This window comes from Polistes dominula, unplaced genomic scaffold (assembly GCF_049000335.1).
Source record: "Polistes dominula isolate Pdom_NZ unplaced genomic scaffold, Pdom_raw_medaka contig_78, whole genome shotgun sequence".
Taxonomy (NCBI): Eukaryota; Metazoa; Arthropoda; class Insecta; order Hymenoptera; family Vespidae; genus Polistes; species Polistes dominula.
The window spans coordinates 3613396-3633192 of NW_028301042.1; the positions used below are offsets into that span (position 1 = coordinate 3613396).

The window sequence follows — 19797 nt, forward strand, 5'->3', positions numbered from 1 at the left end:
ATACTAAAAAAAAAAGAATTTTTATTCGGCTTTCTAGAAAATAATAATAAAAAAAATATTTGTAGTGTGTCTATTGGTTTTATGAGATGATTCGTTCGATAATAGTCTACTTCTACATTTACTCTTCCTCTAACAACTTTCGATTTTTGTAAATCTGGTTCTTTACGTCTTGATTTCACACTTGATAAATAACCAAGAACTATTGTTGGTCTTATGTCAAGGAATGAAATTTCTTCATAAAAGTTCGATATTTGATACAATCTACACAAATAAAAATATGTTATTAACACTAGATATACTATCATTTTCAGTATACCTATTTCTACCATACTAGTCAAAATGACTGGTGTATAAAAAAATGCTTTTTGAGGCTTCCAGTCTTTATTTACTCTTAAAAAAGAACAAAAAATGTTTAACAATAATAATTTTAATAGATAAATGGATTTATAGACATTTTTAAATAACAAAACGCTTAATTATTTACAGTACTCAAATGTTACATGGAGTAGAAATTTTGAATTAAAATGGCCCGACCAGTCAAAATGACTAGTCTGGTATATCTAGTGTTAATAATTAATTAATAATTTCATTATTAATTAATCGTTATTTAATTAACGTATTAACGCCACCGCAGCAACAATTCCGCTAATGCGCCAATAAAGAGCAATCTTATTGTTCGCCCACAACAACCTTGTTGTTTGCACACAGCAACCGTCAGAGTTGCGTCAGGGTTTCGTCAGGGTTGCGTCAGAGTTATGGCGATAGCATCAGGTAAAAGAAAATAGAGACTGTTTTGAATCTATGTTAAATTCTATATCGGCCCATTTTCCACCAAAATCCGATTGACTACTTTTTATAAATAAAATGTTTTGAATTTTGAAAATGTTTTGATTTTAAATAAAGTTTTTTATTCTATGATTTGTCGCAACAATTTAAGGTGTAGATTGGCGCATTATCGGAATTTTGCTGCGATGGCGTTAATACGTAAGTACCATATATATATATATATATATAGAGGGATAAGAGAGGGGCTCAGGAAAAGGGTGAAGGAAGTTTATCAGGAAACGGCAAGTAGGGTGAAGGCTGGAGGGGAGGAAGGAGATAGATTCTGGACGGCAAAAGGGGTCAGGCAGGGGTGCCCAATGAGTCCGATACTCTTTAACGCATTGATAGCAGATTTAGAGGAAGTATTGATGAAAGGAAGATAGGGTGGTGTAAGGGTGAGAGAGAAGAGGATAGGTTCATTAGCATACGCGGATGATGTGGTCTTGTTGGCTGAAAGAGAAGAAGAAATGGAAAGCATGCTGAGAAGGATGGAGGAGTATTGTGATAGGAAAAAGTTTGAGGTGAATGTGGAGAAAACAAAGATACTAAGATTTAGGAGAGGAGGGAGAAGAAATAGAGAGATAGACTGGAATTGGAAAGGGAAGAGGATAGAAGAGGTGAAAGAGTTCAAGTATTTGGGCTATGTATACAGAAAGAATGGAGGACAGGAAGCGCACTTAAGGGATAGGAAGCATATGGATAAAGAAAGCAGGGGCAGCAATGAGGCAGGTTTGGGGATTTGGGAGAAGAATGTTTAGCAAGGATTGGGGGAGGAGGATGTGGCTCTTCGACACGCTGGTGTGGACGGTGTTAAGCTACGGAGCGGAGATATGGGGGTGGGAGGAGAGGAAAGAGATCGAGGGGGTACAGGAAAGGTACTTGAGGTGGACACTAGGAGTAGATTGGAGGACACCAGGGTACATGGTAAGAGAAGAAGGAAAAAGAGATAAACTGAGAACAAGAGCAGCAAAGAGAGCTTGGAAGTACGAGGAGAAGCTAAGGAGAGGAGAAGGAAGTGAGCTGGAGATTTCAAAATGGGAAGAAGGGAGGAAAAGGTTTAGAGAGAGGATAGTGCAGGACAGAGAGGAGGTTGATGAGAGTTGGGAAGAGATTGAGAAGGAGGAAAGAAGGCGGCAGGAGGACGAAAGGTGGGAGAAAATACAAAGCTCCAGATATAATAAATGGTACAAGCTAGTGATAGCGGAAGGGATACCGAAGTATTTGGAAAGCAAGTGGAGTGAAGAGAGGAAGAGAAGAGTGGCGAGATTCAGATTAGGGAATGAGATGAGGGAAGGGAGATATTGGGAGGAGAAGGAGAGGAGACGATGCAGGGTTGCGGGTGGAGAGAGAGACGTGGGAGCATTTGTTGGAAGGTTGCGTCAGAACGATAGGTGAGGAGAACGGGAGAGGAATAGAATAAAAGATAAAAGAGATTTTAGATGAGAGTGGAATAGGGGAAGAATGGATGAAGAGGGTTGAGAGTATAAGAGAGGGGAAGGAGAGATAAGGTTGGGAGTGAAGGTGGTAGAAGCGGAGTTTTGGGACGGGTGGAGGGGGAAGGGAGAAGTAAGGGAGAGAGTAGTGTTAAGATAGGTTAAGGATATAATTGTAAAAGGAGTGTAACCCTTCGGGGAAGCAGTAAAAAATGTATCTATCTATAATTATAGTGCTACTTAAAAAATATATAAACAAATAAATAATTTCTAATAAATAATAAATTAATTCTTATAATACTGAACAATTTTGTTGAATATAATATTTTACCAATACCGCTTGTAACTTACGATTAGTGAGAATAATAAACATAAAAATCTGACGATCGATAACGGTTAGTATGATTGTTGATATTCATTTGTTTTATTTTCGTCTTATATCGTTTACACACAAACATTGGAAAGATATTCCGATAACAATAAATAAACTTATTCCACCGCAATCTTTTTCTAAAATCCCAGGTTTCTTTGTATATATATATATATATATATATATATATATATATATATATATATAGTATATAATTATCCGTTAAAAAAAATTCATTCAAAATATGATACGCAATGGGTGTAGAAAGTATTCGTACATCGATCAATTTGAAATAAAATGTTGTGAAGTTGTAGTTTAATACTAATTTTTTATAAACGATAAATTTATATATATTTTTGAAAATCTTTACAATAGATGTAATGAAACAAACAATTATTTTTTTGAATCAATTATAAGATTGACAAGGAAAACGAACAAATTGGCAGAAACATAGGAGCAATAAATATTCGTACAGTTCTTATTTCGAACTATTTACAAGAGAGTTCGTATATAAATCAAAATATGAATACATCAAGTGATTGCTTTCTAGATATAATTGACCTCGTCAGTATCTTTGTAAGTGTTATCGGCATCAGTTGAGCTCAACATTTTTTAAGATTGAAAATTATTGTTGGAAAATGGGATGAAAACGTGTGAAAACAACGATAGTAAAAAGAAAAATTATTATTAATTTACATAATCAATGTAAAAGTTTATTAGAAATATCGCGAATTATAAACAGACCTCGATCTACTGTACAAAGTATTATTGATAGGTATGAATTAAGAACGAAACTGTAAAATAACTCAATAAATGGACGTCCACGGAAAATTAATCAGTACACTAGACGAGTTATCACAAGAATGATAAAACAGAATCCAAAGATAAGTGCTGTAAAAATAGTCGAACATCTTAAAAATAATTTAAAAATTGATGTATCCTCTAATACTGTAAGTAATTGTTTGCGAAATGAAGGATATCATGGTCATGCCAATACCAGTTGCACTCATACAGCTCCAAACAAGTACAAAACCTCCACCATGTTTCACTGTGGATCGCAATTTTTCTGATTTCAGGTTCTTCATTTTATCCCTTCATACAGTGCAGTGTCCATCAGATCCAAAAATATTAAATTTACTTTCGTCTGTAAAAATAACTCGATTCCAGTACTTTATTGGTCTGTTAATGTTATTATTTGCGAATTCCAATCTTTTTTTCCAATTCATTTCATTTACGAAAATTGATCGGTGTACGAATACTTTCTACACTCAATGTAATTACTAAGATTAAGTATGAATGAAAAATTGATCAACCGGTTTTGTAGTTATGTATGTGTATGTATATGTATATAATGTAATAAGTATGTAGCTTTATGATGTGTAGTAGTGAAACTTGATACAATAAAAAGAAATTTTAAAATCAGAAAAAAATATTCAATAGTCTGAAATATTAAACTGGCTTATCGCTGCATTGTTTATCACTTGTTTCTAAATACGTCATCACCGATATATTTGTCGATATTATTTGTTAATGAAAAGAATTTTTTCGTAAGAAAAAATTATGAAAAGACGATCAAAAAATCTCGGTATAATATGACTAAACATTACATGCTGATATTATTTTAACAAAAAATAACATAATACATTTTTAATTATCCTCTCATCGGTCGTCAGGTTTTAATATTGATATTAGGTTATTAACTATGAAATGTTTGATTACTCGGATTATTTTCATCTCGAAATCAGACATTTCATATTTAATGACCTAATAATATATTGCGAAAAAAAAATCAGCTAAAAAATCGCGTTTTTCCCTTCAAAGTGTTCCAAAAAAGTGAAAAATTGAAATTTCGAAAAATCCTCCCAGCGTTACCTGAGAAAAACTATTATTTAACGAATGAACTTTGATTTTTTGATTTCAGATGATCCAGCATCAAGTTATGAGGGACACCGCAATTCTACTTTTTTCCTGAGACACGTCCGAATAATTACTGCCATTGCCGTATTTTTTAATATTTCTTCGTGAAAATTTTATACAATATTCTTCGAATGTCATACTTTAATATACCATTGGTTTTAATAAAGAGATTTTAACTGTGTTGTCACAAAAAATTCACCAAAATATGCCTTTTTTTGTACGAATTAACCTTACCCCCCCCCTAACCCTTTCACTTCGGCTGTCCAGTCCGCCGAAGTACTATCACTGAACGGAGGCGCACGCCGCGAATACGTCCAATATGCGTTGTTACTGTATATATGTTTTCCTGAGTCTTAAATTACTATTGTACCGAATAAAACAATCTTTGCTACAATATAATGAGTATAATTTACATTTTTGATATGAAAACATTTATAACTAATAAACATATATAACTTACATTTATAACTTACAAAGCTACAGGTAATATTTTTATTATGTGCGCGACGCTTATAAGCGGCGCTCGTACTCACAGGTCATATTGCGTACGCCGCTTATAAACGGCGCTTGTACCCACAGGTCGTATTGTGGACGCCACTTATAAGCGGCGCTCCAAGCGAAAGAGTTAAAAAAAGGTCATGGAGTTGTGGGTATGCAATTAAAAAAAGGTCATGAGTACAATAGCAATAAATAATTAATAAATAATTTTTATTATTTCTCAGTTATTAATAAAAAAGTCACCAAGAAATTTTCAAATTTTCAAGAGGGCGATAGGATAAAAAAGTTTGAGAACCACTGCTATAGAGTTTAAAACAAAATCTGACAGGGGTATCACTCTGTTAATTCCCTAGTTAGATTACGCCTATGACAAACAAATAGATCATTTATAAGATAAAAATAAATCATATGAACGGAAAATTTGGTCACCCCTTAATTGATATTTCATCATATCGAAACATTTCGATTATTTCTTATAGGAAAAAATAAAAGAATAATACCAGTCGTTATGGTAGGGAATAATCGGAAAAATTACGGTAATCATAAAAGTATCTAACAAAAGAATAATTGGAATTTATTACGGTAATAATAAAAGTATTTGACAAAAGAATAATTGGAATTTATTTCGAAAGATTTTTTAACAATTTTTTCGAACAAAAATAAAGAAGAAAATATTAATTAATTATTTCAAATATAAACTTTATTTTTTATTTATACGTAATTGCAGTATGTAAGTTCAAATTTTACATTTCAATAATTTTTTTCATTAATATATTGAAAAAGAGAGAAAATATTAATAAAAAAATTAAATCGAACACAGATAAACAAAAATTTCATTTATGTGAATTTAAGATTGGTGTTTTCTTATGAAAAATAACCACAATTATTTATATCATATTAATTTAATGAAAAAAAAACAAAACAAAAAGAACAGGTCAATATTATATTGAAACAAATTTTAATGACCGTTTAAAAAAAAAACGATGTCAAATGTCTTTCTAAAAAAAATTAATACTTAAACTGTGAATTTTGTTTATTTTTTATTATTTTTTTTTTCTTTTTTTACAAAACGCATACAATAATATTTTTAGTGGAAATTATCAAAATAACATGAAATATAAAATATCAGTATTAATAAAAATTGAGTACAAATTTTTAGTTTAAAAAACAATGACTGTGTGTGTGTGTGTGTGTGTGTGTGTAAAATATAAAATTATATATATAATATTTTATGAATTGAACGTAATATTAAATTTAATAAAATACAAAATACATAATAATAATCATTCCGAAAAAGGAAAAAAAATTGTATTTTATTAAATTTTTAAACATGAAAACACGAGGACAACAAACTTAACAGAAAATAATTTATGTGGTACGTAATAATAAAATAATTTATAAATGAACACAATATTAAAATAATATAAATGACAATCTCATTTCAAATTTAAATTCGATTGAAATGACATCTTGACCAAAATTGACAAATTAAAATAAAATAACAGAAATCAAAAACAAAACATCGAAGAATTGTAAACCGTTACGTTAACAAAAAAAAAAGATGAATTCGGTTAATACAATCTACGTCACGAGAATACTACACAAAGTTATTGTAAATAGAAATGTTTACTAATCAGATATTAACGTATACAAATTTCGAAAATTAAAGACAATTATTTGTTATCTCATCTTTCAATATTCAAAATATTACATCTTAAACTTATAATTAAACACAATTACTTATTTTTCTGTTTTAATATTTGAAAGTTAAAAGTTTCTTTTTTTTTTTTTTTGAATATTGTACGTATTAACGTTTAAACTTATTATGTATATATATATGTAAGCAATTTGAATATATAATTTGTGTGAATATATTTGAATATATAATTGTATTTTTAATTTTATAATTTGTTAATAAGGAATGAATAATTCGAAATCATGAAACACATCTTCATTGTTTCCAAAAACATCTGACTCATCGTAATCGTACATGTTTTCTTCACTGTTAAATCTAATATATTCCTCGTCTGTACTACTACTTTAATCAAGAGAACTATTACTATCTAGACGAGAAGTCAAACGCGCTCTTAAACGATTTTTAAACAGGGTTATTTTTTCGTTATTTATCTCATGAAACGAATCTTCATCTTCGCTAAAATTAAATAAACTTTCTTTTTCAACTTCACTATACAAATCTTCTTCGTTATCTTTATCAAAAGGATTTTCAACCGATGGTTTTTCTTCTTTTATTTCGTTAGACACATTTTCTTCTTGTTCGATTTTATCAAACACACTCTTTTCTTCTTTTACAATTTTAAGGATGAATTTTCTTCTTTGGTTTCATCGAACGCACTTTTTTCTTCAACTCCACATAATGAAATTTCAAGGGACGAATGTTCTTTTTCGATTTGAGTAAAAGAATTTTTTTTGTAACTTCGTTTAAAAGATTTTTAGAGGACGAATTTTCTTCTTCGGTTTCATCACATGCACTTTCTTTTCTTTTTAATTTGTTAAACGTAATTTCAGAGTACGAATGTTCTTCTTCGATTTGATTAAACAATTTTTTTAACTTCATTTAACGGATTTTTAGGAGACGAATGTTCATCTTCGATTTTATCACATGCACTTTCTTTTCTTTTAATTCGTTAGACTTAATTTCAGGATACGAATGTTCTTCTTCGATTTGATTAAACGAATTATTTTTTTTAGCTTCATTTAAGAGATGTTTGGGGGACGAATTTTCTTCTTCTTCTTCTTCTTCTTCATCTTCTTCGATTTCATTTAACGCACTTTTTTCTTTTACTTCACGAAATGAAATTTCAGAGGACAACTTTTCTTCTTCAATTTCATCGCACGAACTTTTTTCTTCATTGACTTCACGAGACATAGTTTCAGGTGAAGAATCTTCTTCGTTATTTTGATAATTTTCAACGTACAGTTTTTCTTCTTTAATTTCGTTAGATGCTTTTTCTTCTTTTGCAATTTTTTTCAACGAATTTTCTTCATTAACTTTATTTAACGGATTTTCAACGTACGTTATTTCTTCTTTGATTTCATTAGACGCACTTTCTTCTTTTTTGATTTCATTCGAAGAATTTTCTTCTTCAATTTGATTAAACGAATTTTCTTCATTAACTTTATTAAATGGATTTTTAAGGTACGTATTATTTTCTTTGATTTTATTATACGAACATTCTTTATTCGCTACATTAATCGTAGCTTCAGAATTTGAATTTTTTTCTTCAACTTCATCAAACGAATTGTTTTCACTAATTTCAATAAACACAATTTCCGTTTGGAGTTCAGTATTAAGGTACGTAATTTTTTCTTTCACTTTTGAATTTAATCTTGCAACTTTATTCAACGAATTTTTGTCTTCGACTTTATTCAACGGATTTTTCTTTTTAATCTTATTAACCGCACTTTTTTTGGGAATGTTACAAATCGAAATTTCGGGATAAACAGTTACAGAAAGTGAATCTTTTCGTTTGATAACACGTAACATATTTTCCTTTTCTTTATCAGATTCGTCGTTAGAAATCTGACCATTTTTACTTTTAACTTGTTTTGCTTTACTCATTGTAACAATTAAACGATGAATCACTTTTCCCATTTTGATCATACTTGGTGTAATCAATGCCGGTGATTCTTGAGTAACAAGATCATCATCCATAAGCAAAGCTAAAGCGTGTAAATACGCACCTTTCAATTCTAATTTTTTCGCATAATCTTCCGATATTAAATTTACATCACTATTTTTGATCTTATCATTTTTGATCCCAGAATTCTTAATGATATTCATTTTTAAAATAACTCAATTACACTGAAACTGTGGTAAGAAGAACAAAAATTGATTAAATATTTACTGTTATATAATTTGGAATTATTTTTTCTTCAAGAAAAACGTCCGTTCGCAACGAAATCTGATTGACTAATAAAACATATTGCTATACGTATTTTGTTCATTTCTTAAATAAAAGATTCGAAATCTTTTTGTCCCCTACTTCTTATCGTACTTCTACTGTTCAATGATTTAATAAATGGTCTTTCTTTAAATGATAAAAGAAATTCAATCGCTTAAACCGTCCAATGCAATACACAATGAAAACAAAACAAAAGACTACAGAAAAAATATCGTTCCGTTAACGGAAGATCTGATAAAAGAGGATAAGAAAACGCGTATAAGAAAAATGAAAGGAAAGAAAAAAGAAATGATCGAAAATTACAAATATTAATATTTATATAATTTGTCCAATTTTGTATATTCAGTAAATTAATTTAATATAGATGTGTATAATACAAGGAAATAAAGCAGAGATATAGATTTAAATAAAATAAAACATTTTTATGTAAAGCGTGTACGAGTAAAAGAAACTTATTTTTGCTAGTGTAGTGTGCGAAAAAGTGATTGGTCGGATTTAATTCATAAAGGAGTGGGAGAAACGCGAGACGAGAAGGAAGAAAAGTGACGGAAGGAATGGTAAAGGTAAAGGGGGAGAATAAGATTATATAGTAGATAACGTGAATTCAAATTTAATACAATTGTTTAAAATAAACTTATCCTATATATATATATATATGTGTGTGTGTGTGTGTGTATACTAATTATAAGATATTTCGTTTGTTTATTTTTGTGTTTTACTGTGTTCAGTAACCACATTCGGTAATGTAAATATGATAAAATATCTTACCGGTTACAATAGAGCAATACTGCAATAATATGTTTACAAGTATCACTTAAATCACCTTTGCATGAACAACCCATTCCAATTATTCGACCATCTTTTAATATTTCACCAGTTATTTCATGTGGATTATCTTTAATATGTGAAGTTTGTAAACAAAAAGCTAAAATACTTACAATATTACAATCACTACATGGTATTTGCCCACACTTAATCACATGTCCAGCATTTAATACACTTTCACCATCAACAAAACTTTTATTGCTTGATTCTGTGCAAGCAAATTTAAAAATTTCTTGCAATATAAGTTTCATTTTATTAAATTTAATTACAAGATAATGATAATTTTATAAAAATATTTTTGCGCTGTTCTCTAAGTAACCTTCAGATTCTAGTTCATGTTTTTGCCGCTAGAGTAAGCCACCCTCTGCCAAAGATCCCAATAGATTTTAATAAAACAAATTTGTGCGTACCGATACGTGTAAAAGTAATTTATTGTTGGTAGTGTAGTGTGCGAAAAAGTGATTGGTCGGATTTAATTCATAGAGGAGTGGGAGAAACGCGAGACGAGTAGGAAGAAGGGTGACGGGTGGAATGGTAAAGGTAAAGGGGGGAATAAGATTAAATAGTAGATAACATGAATTAAAATTTAATACAATTGTTTAAAATAAACTTATCCTATATATATATGTGTGTGTGTATACTAATTATAAGATATTTCGTTTGTTTATTTTTGTTTCTTACCATTTAACAAACAACAAAGATTGAAAATATTCTTACATTAGTATTCTTTTTTTACTATAAATATTAATCGTTATATAATTTGTCCAATTTTTCAGTAAATTAATTTAATACAGATAACATGAGAAAATATAGCAGATATTGGGATCTCTAGCACTTGAATACGCCATCTGGTGGCTAAATTCAAAATTAATATAACATACCGGATTGCTGACAGTTGATTTCAAGTGTACGATATTTATGTAGAAATATTTATATTTTTCGTTAACTAAAATCGTTAAACTAAAAAGTTGTTGTAAGAATTTTGTTTGTTTGTTATGGAGTTCCTAGCAAGATAAAATAAAAGTAAACTAAGTTGCTGTGTAATTGGTTGTACAACTAAAAATTGTCGTGATGAAGAAATAAGTTTCTTTCATTTTCCACCTTGTAACAAACAATTTGTTTATCAAGTAAACAAATTTGGTGAAAAAAAATAATTGATAAACATATAGCTTGGGTACAAGCGCTAAACATTAAAAAAAGTATAACTCCCAGTATGAGAGTTTGTTCACTCCATTTTATTAAAAATGATTTTTTACCTTCAAGTAAGTGTTTTTAACAATTATTTTTTCTGGTTATTATAAATTGGTAAATCAGTAAATTTACTCATGCTTCTATTTTGTGTGTGTGTTGTTACAGCTATTGATTCAACTCGATCTCATTTAAAAAAAATAAGTGTTCCTAGTCAAAATCTTCTTTTAGGATCATCCGAAGAATGTGCTTATCCTATAGATCAAATAGATTCTCAAGAAGAAAGAATACTTAGAAGATCAATTAAAATGGAATTAGAGACTGATAATGATATTGAAAAGTTGAATCTAAATGAAAAAAAAGGGAAGAAGAGGAAGAAAGATCAAGGTGATAAAAATGAGGAAGAAGAAAAAGATGACGATGGAAACGAAAAAGAAATTGGTAATAACATAAATTGTATTGGACCTCAGACAATATCCGGTTCTACTAAGAAAAATGCATTTTTCTTAAAAAAATGTAAAGGTATAAGGGTACAAGTTCAAAGTGACTTATTGATCCCAAAATTCTCCTCATTAATTACATCAAAAGAAGAATTAAGTACACTGACTGGTATTCCTACTTTTGAAGTATTAAATTTACTGGAAGAATTAGTCGTAACTGTAGGACCAAAACACAAAACATCTTCAAGATTTGACTTGCGAGAAATGATTTTGATGACTTTTATGATGCTAAAGCAGAATTTATCTTACGCTGTATTAGCAATTTTTTTAAATGCTCTAAAGATATATGTAAAGATATTATTTTTGATATGATAAATAATTTAAATCTGTGTTTAAAACCTGTTATCTATTGGCCAACAAAGAATAATATTTTAAAAAATATGCCGAAATGTTTTAGAGGCTTAGAAAATGTTCGCGTAGTTATTGACTGTACAGAGGTTTGCATCCAGAAACCTTCAAAATTATGTTGCCAATTACAAACTTACTCAAATTATAAAAGTACATACACTGTAAAGTTTATGACTGGCATGACACCAGCTGGATTAATTTCTTTTGTAAGCAAACTTTACGGTGGACGTATTTCGAATAATATGATTTTCGAGCAAAGTAATTTGTTAAAAAAAATGGATAAAAAAGATGCATTATTAGCAAACAGAGGAATAACTGTTGATAATCTTTGTAAAGAATATGACGTGACTTTTATATCACCAATATTTCTTGGAGATAAAACTCAGTTCTCCAAGACAGAATCATTATTAAATCACAATGTTGCTAAAGCGTTCGTTCATATCGAACGCTGTAAACAACAATTGAAATGTTTTAATATCTTAAACGACAAAATGCCAATGTGTCTTCTCAGTAAAGTTGAAGAAATTTTTAATGTTATCTGCGGTCTAGTAAATTTGAGTGCACCAATACTAAAAAATGATGAGTTTTTTTCTTAAACTACGAGGTAGGTTCATTTATAATAAGTACTTTATTTTATATTATTTATTACATTTTAGAACGTCAGCAAACTTTAATTTATGAACTTTTTAACTCTTACAAATTACATAATTAATACAACATTTAACAAAAGTAAAAATTTTTCAATCTTGTTTTTGTTTATCACCGTGTTTACATACTACTTGAGCCATTTTATTAAAATAAATTTTTTCACGTAATAGTTTAATATGTTTTGTATAAAAAGAAAAATATGATTGTTTTTCTTTTTGAAAATGAAAATTTTATAAATATATTTTTGCGCTGTTCTCTAAGTAACCTGCAGATTCTAGTTCATGTTTTTGCTGCTAGAGTAAGCCGCGCCTCTGCTAAAGATCCCAACAGATTTTAATAAAACATAAATTTGTGCGTAGCGATACGTGTAAAAGTAATTTATTGTTAGTAGTGTAGTGTGCGAAAAATTGATTGGTTCGGATTCTATTTAACACGTTTAGCGCCACACAAAATCTTAGGGAAATTCCCATCAGTCCATAGGCATTACTTTGTATAAAAAAAATAGTTGCACGTGTCAGTTACCTGTGACGGACACGGTCTAAACGGAAAGTCTAGTGTCAGTCACTGATGGCTGACGTGGCGTTGAACGTGTTAAAGTGTTTTTAAACAAAGTGCACCCTCAGATACATGATTTCTTTTAATATTTTACTTAGTGATATTTTAATCATAATTTGTTTAACTGTTAATGTTCAAGGAGGCGCATTTTTCATTTGACGAAGTATTTTCAATTTATCAGCTATATTCAATATTCACTTTTCGTATATTATTGTTATGTGTTTTGTTATATCACAAGATCACTGTTATTTCTGGGTTAGTATGAGTATCTAGTATAGTAAGTTGAGTAAGTATGCGAGATAAGAGACTGTTGAAAGAATAATGCAAGAAAGTTTAATTTTCATTAAATTGTTGTGTGTGTGTGTGTGTGTATGTGAAATCGGATAATTGACAGTCAAAAAAAGTATAAAAATTCTCGAGCTTGGTTATACATATATTAAATGTATATGATTGATATGAAGAATGATATGCATTTGCTAAGAATATATATATATATTAAAAATGTAAATGTATAGGAGCTCACTGTTAGATGCAAAGAGATAAAAATGTACCCATTTCCTGTACAAAAGTTTTAATCAACATATTTGATTTTTCTTTGAATGGGATAAAGTATCCTCGTGTTATATACATTTATGTTAAAATAGTTTTTAACGAATGTACAAAATTGAACAAATAAAAAAGATTAATAGTTGTAATTAAAAAGGAGAAATATTTCTAATGTTTGTGTGTGTCAAACGGTAAGAGACAAAAATAAGCAAACGAAATATCTTACAATTTGTATTCAGATAGAATAAATTTATTTTTAATAATTATATTTAATGTTATATTCATGTTATCTGCTATATAATTTTATCCCCCCCCGTCACACGTTTCTCCCACTCCTCTATAAAATTGAATCCGAACCAATCACTTTTTCGCACACTACATTACCAATAATAAGTTTCTTTTACACGTGCTGCTTTACATAAAAATTTATTATTATTTATTTATTTATTTTATTAAATTACAACAAACGACAAAATTATTTTATTTAAATCTGTACCTCTGCTTTATTTCCTTGTATTATACACATCTATATTAAATTAATTGTCTGAATATACAAAATTGGACAAATTATATAACGATTAATATTTGTAGTAAAAAAATAATACTAATGTAAGAATATTTTCAATCTTTGTTGTGTGTCAAACGGTAAGAAACAAAAATAAGCAAGCGAAATATCTTATAATTAGTATACACATATAGAATATGTTTATTTTCAAAAATTGTATTAAATGTTAATTTCCTCCCACTCCTCCATTAAAAAAGAAAATTTTTGCAAACACGGTGTGCGAGTGTGGTTTCGAATGGGTTAAGGCCGACGATACATGTAAACGTCTAAATTTTGACCGTTTTTCAGAGGCTTATTTAAAATGGAAGGAATAAATGAATCGTTTTGAAACTCAGCATGTGTATTCATTACATATTATAATATAAGAATCTGATACTTTTTTTTTCAAAATGGCCGCCGCAGTAACTAATCTCCTGAGGCCCTCGCTGCGAAACGCATCAATCATGGTGACTTTTAGCTTTAGTTACAGCAATCTAAAATTTAAAAAAAGGGTCGGAGCATGTTCATAAAACATGTATCTTCTAGTTGAACTAAGGAAAAACTAAAAAGTCAAAAAATCGTAAATTGGCACGATTCAGACAAAAAAGTCAGATTTTTGACCCTTTTTTTTAATGGTTTTTGGGTCAAAAATGGCAATTTTTGAAAATTTTTGTGGCATTTTTAAAGTTCTACTAGAAGCTAATACTATAAAGAAAATGTGTGCAGAATTTCATAAGAATCGGTTGAAACCTTTTTGAGTTATCTTTCACCACAGTTTGAAAAAAGTCGTTTCGAGAAAAACGTGTTCAAAGTTTAGCTTTCGCGTCTAGCGCCGAGTTGAGGCGGAGCACTTAAATGAATTTTTAATCGATAAATCATGCGAATTTCATTCTAAAAATTTACAGGCGTATTTTTCAGATGGTAAACTATTTATGAAAAAAAAACATTCGATTTTTTTCGTATTTTACATGTATCGCCGGCCTTAAACATAAATGTGGCTTATCTCAATACAATCTGGACAATAAAGTGGTCAGAGACCTTCTCAATCTGATTTTTAGCAATTGTTGTTAATCCTCTATCAGTTTAACATTTTTTTTTTTTTAAATTACATAACTGAATCAAAGTGAATGGTAGATCAATTGACACGATATTCCAATCAAAAAGCACCGTATATGACCTTGGAGAAGGGATAAACATGGAAATGATTAAAAAAATACCAAAAGAAAGTTTGGAGATGTTTCACAGGGAATTCTTGACCATTGTAAGCCAACCATAAGTAAATATAATCTACATTTTTCGTCAAACTTTATCCCTTACGGTATTTTTATAACTTAATCTGTGATAAAGCTAGTTTTACTAATTTTTTTTTTTTTGACAAAGCAAATTTCAAACAAATAATCATAAAAATGGTCTGAAGTGCCTCGGGGGTCACCGGTAACCCTCCATACCACAAATAATGCATTAAACAAAATTAAACAATTCATATTATTCAAGGTAATAAAAAATTTCAACAAAATATGCATCTCATAATAATAAATTTACGTTAGAGAATCAAAATTTGATAGATAGATACATTTTACTGCTTCATCGAAGGGTTACACTCCTTTTACAATTATATCCTCTCTCCCTCACTTCTCCCATCCTCCTTTCCTCCTCCACTCGTCCCACACCCCCGCTTCCACCACCTTCACTCCCAACCTTGTCCCTCCTTCCCCTCTCTTATACTCTCAACCCAACTCACCATTCTTCCCCTATTCCACTCTCATTCAAAATCTCTTTTATCTTTTATTCTATTCCTCTCCCGTCCTCCTCACCTATCGTTCTGACGCAACCTTCCAACAAATGCTCCCACGTCTCTCTCTCCCACCCGCACACCCTGCATCGTCTCATCTCCTCCTCCTCCCAATATCTCCCTTCCCTCATCTCACTCCCTAATCTGAATCTCGCCACTCTTCTCTTCCTCTCTTCACTCCACTTGCTTTCCAAATACTTCGGTATCCCTTCCGCTATCACTAGCTTGTACCATTTATTATATCTGGAGCTTTGTATTTTCTCCCACCTTTCGTCCTCCTGCCGCCTTCTTTCCTCCTTCTCAATCTCTTCCCAACTCTCATCAACCTCCTCTCTGTCCTGCATTATCCTTTCTCTAAACCTTTTCCTCCCTTCTTCCCATTTTGAAATCTCCAGCTCACTTCCTTCTCCTCTCCTTAGCTTCTCCTCGTACTTCCAAGCTCTCTTTGCTGCTCTTGTTCTCAGTCTATCTCTTTTCCCTTCTTCTCTTATCATGTATCCTGGTGTCCTCCAATCTACTCCCAGTGTCCATCTCAAGTACCTTTCCTGTACCCTCTCGATCTCTTCCCTCTCCTCTCATGCCCAAATTTCCGCTCCGTAACTCACCACTGTCCACACCAACATGTCAAACAGCCACATCCTCCTCTTCCAATCCTTGCCAAATTTTCTCCTCCCTATTCTCCATACTTGCTACATAACTGCGCCTGCTTTCTTTATTCTATCCCTCAGTAGGGACCCTGTAGGAGGGACGCGCCAAAGAATTTTGGGGGACAGGAACTTATGTAGTCACATGATTGCGCGCGAATGAATCAAACATTTTAAATAGTATAAAAGTTGTGTATAGTAATAGTAAATAGCGTAGGAGAGGGAGGGGGGTAGAGTGGTGAATTGGTTTGAAAAAATTATGAAATTATGAATTGCATCAAATACAGAAAAAAATGAATTATATTTAATGATAATTAAAAAATTTATATTAAAATAGAATAGGTTACACACAAAAATTATTATAAATTCAAAAAGAAAGATTCAATTAAGTTTGATTTGATAAAAGGCATTACAGTATTTTGAAATTTCAAAACAACTTGTAGGAATTTATACAGTTTTGATAAATACAATTATCTACTATATATATATTATATTTACAATTATTTTAATCATTCGTACAATTTGTTTTTAATTTCCAGTATTAATAAATCAGCTAAGATTCTTGGGTATTATATCTTCATAACTAACCACAGCCGTTATTTATACATACTAAAGATAAACATGGCTGCGCGTTGCATCAGAAGCTGTCCCCCAAAATTTTCAGCCAATTGCAACCCTAGCAATATGTATGGCGCGTTCCTCCTACAGGGTTTCTATCCCTCAGGTGTGCTTCCTGCCCTCGAGAATCAAAATTTGAGTATTCTCTCTATAAAAAAAAAAAAACAAGACTTTTGAGTCATTTTTGACTATGCGGTATACTTGAAACTAGGAATTGAAAATCGTAAGAAACAAGGCGTACACCACACACATTTCGTTAAAAATACTTTAACCCTTATTATACTTTGTAAAAATAGTCCAAAGTAATTTTCAAATTTGAATTAACCGTTATCATTCGTAAGTCACGTGGGAAATGACTTACAAATCAAAATATGTTATTAATAATCAAATAATAATTTCATATAATTGTAGTAATACTTCAAAAATAAAAAATTACTCTAATAAATAATAAGTTATTCTAATAATAATTAACAACAATTTTGTTGCATATTTACCGAAACCATTTATAGGTTATTAGACCTAGATCTAGCAATCGATTTTGGAAAATTTCTTACAAAGTGAATTTTTTTCCTGAAAAAGTTTGGAACGGTGTCGGCAAAAGTGTACCCCGATAATCAGACAGCTTTCATTAAAATTAAAGGGGGGAGGCCGGGCTCCCAAAATTGTTAATTTTGGTAATACTGGTATCTACTTTTGGGATACTGATATCATAAACCTGGATCACAGACGCGATAGTACAAACAATTCGGAACAACCTGTTGAATTTGTAATTATATTATACTTCGGTTAAAAATCGGTTGCTAGATCTAGGTCTATATAATTGTAGATAAGTGTTAATGTGAAAATTGATGAGCTAAATAAATGTACATAAAATAGTGAAAATTATAAACTTTATGTAAATATATACATACTACATTTTTATTTTAAAAATTAAATTATATGCTTTTCGAATTTTTTTTTTTTTTTTGATAGGAAAATACGTGTTTTCGTTCGTGCATCAAACTAAAAGTAAATTATAATTTATTGTTTGTAGTGTAGTTATAATACAAATTATTAAAAGTAAATTATAAAAGTTTTTTTTTCTTAAAAGTAAATTATAAAAGAAATATTTAAAAACTTAAAATTATTATTAACATAATTTTGGAAATCATGCACGCGTTTGCTTACGTTATTACAAGAATTTTACATTAATACGAAATTCTCTATTATATTTATTTTTATATTAATATTTGATATTTCACGCGGTAACTGAAACACTATATTTATGATAAACAATTGAAAAGAATTTTTTTTTTTAATTAATTCTTATTTTGTTTTTTTTTTTTTTTTTTTTAATTAGAAGAGAGAAATGTTGTATTTCTTTTTGAATTTTCTTATCCATGCGGGTGTTGCTTTGAAGACGAAAGTATCCGACTGAAATTCTTCCGCAGCTTCTAAAGCCCAACTTCGCAGATCAAACCTTGTCACCTATAAAATTAAATTAAAATAGAAGTTAAGATTTATTTGTCCTAACTAAATAAATTGTTTGTTGAAAATGGATAACTAATACTAAAATATAAAACGTGAGTGAGAAAAACAGACCATCTCACACAAACGCATAAAATAACTATTATAACATTTGAAACCATTAACCTATTCGAGACCACTCGCACACCGTGTGTGCAATCATAATAGTGAGTTATTATCAGTTAATTTGAGTAAAATATTTGTCGAAATAAAACTTTTTTTGTATGAATATTATTTTTAAAGTATAGAGAAACAAAATCCAGCATTGGTTTTCATACATTCCACAAAAAAAAGGAAATATTATGTAGGAGTTCAGATAGAGAAATAAAGATGAAAAATGATATGATAGTTTATTTAATTATAATGGAGAGCGGTATTTTCAAAAGTTTACAAAAAGTGGCGTGGTTACGGAAATACAGAATACAAAAGAATAACAGATATAAGACCGACTGACTGACTGATTGATAAACTGATTGATTTGCAGAATGACTGATATAACAGACAGATACAGACAGACTGACTAAAGACTGAAGACTAAAGACTGAAGACTGAGGAACAGTTTCTTACTTCTTTTCACATATTTATATCAAAAATGAGCTACACCCCTTTGGAGAGGGAAGGAAATTATGAATTTTATTGACCAATAGCAGAAGGATCCACCCCATAGTCCACCGATGGATACAGCCTATGGCAAGGGTCGGCAACCTTTTGAGTCGGAAAAGTCAAAAATTACAATTTACAAAATTTCAAAGTTTTTAAAGAGCTACAAAATTTGTTCTTGCCAACAATAAATAGTACTCGCATAAATAAAGTTTTTTGATAAAAAAAAAAACTAATCTATTTATTCATCGGTGCCTAATCCTCGTTAATCGATTCAGAACGATTTTTAAATGTTTTTTTTTTTTACTAAACTCTTTTAACTAAAGAGATGCAGCTTCACATCCAAAGAGCCGCAGCTTTCACATCCAAAGAGCCGTATGTGACTCGCGAGCCGCAGGTTGCCGACCACTGGCCTATGGTTTTGGTAGTAGAAACTATGCATAAAGGAACTTTTTGTAGAATATCGGAGCATTATTTCTTTTTATTGTATCGCATATGTTTACATAGAAACCCACAA

General features: G+C 30.2%; 2 protein-coding genes and 1 long non-coding RNA gene across 4 annotated transcripts; all 3 read left to right on the top strand.

Moving 5' to 3' along the window:
* Nucleotides 1-903: 903 nt before the first annotated feature.
* LOC149031760 (uncharacterized) lies at nt 904-4715 on the top strand. The gene is made up of 2 exons (XR_016177424.1): nt 904-984; nt 4550-4715. It is a non-coding gene; the product is annotated as an uncharacterized LOC149031760 (long non-coding RNA).
* Nucleotides 4716-10668: 5953 nt separating this feature from the next.
* On the top strand, nt 10669-11791 carry LOC149031761 (uncharacterized). Of its 2 annotated transcripts, none has more exons than XM_089174898.1 (2): nt 10669-11053; nt 11211-11791. In XM_089174898.1, the coding sequence occupies exons 1-2, from the start codon at nt 11005-11007 to the stop codon at nt 11789-11791; spliced, it is 630 nt and encodes a 209-aa protein (XP_089031024.1). In that variant the 5' UTR covers nt 10669-11004. The 2 variants fall into 2 exon arrangements, with proteins under 2 accessions (XP_089031024.1, XP_089031023.1); XM_089174897.1 differs by having other exon boundaries at nt 10682-11053; nt 11148-11791.
* A 68-nt stretch (nt 11792-11859) lies between these two features.
* Nucleotides 11860-12501, top strand: LOC149031762 (uncharacterized). The gene is made up of 2 exons (XM_089174914.1): nt 11860-12375; nt 12484-12501. Exons 1-2 carry the CDS (start codon nt 11860-11862, stop codon nt 12499-12501), a joined length of 534 nt encoding a protein of 177 aa, XP_089031040.1.
* The last annotated feature ends 7296 nt before the right edge of the window (nt 12502-19797 follow it).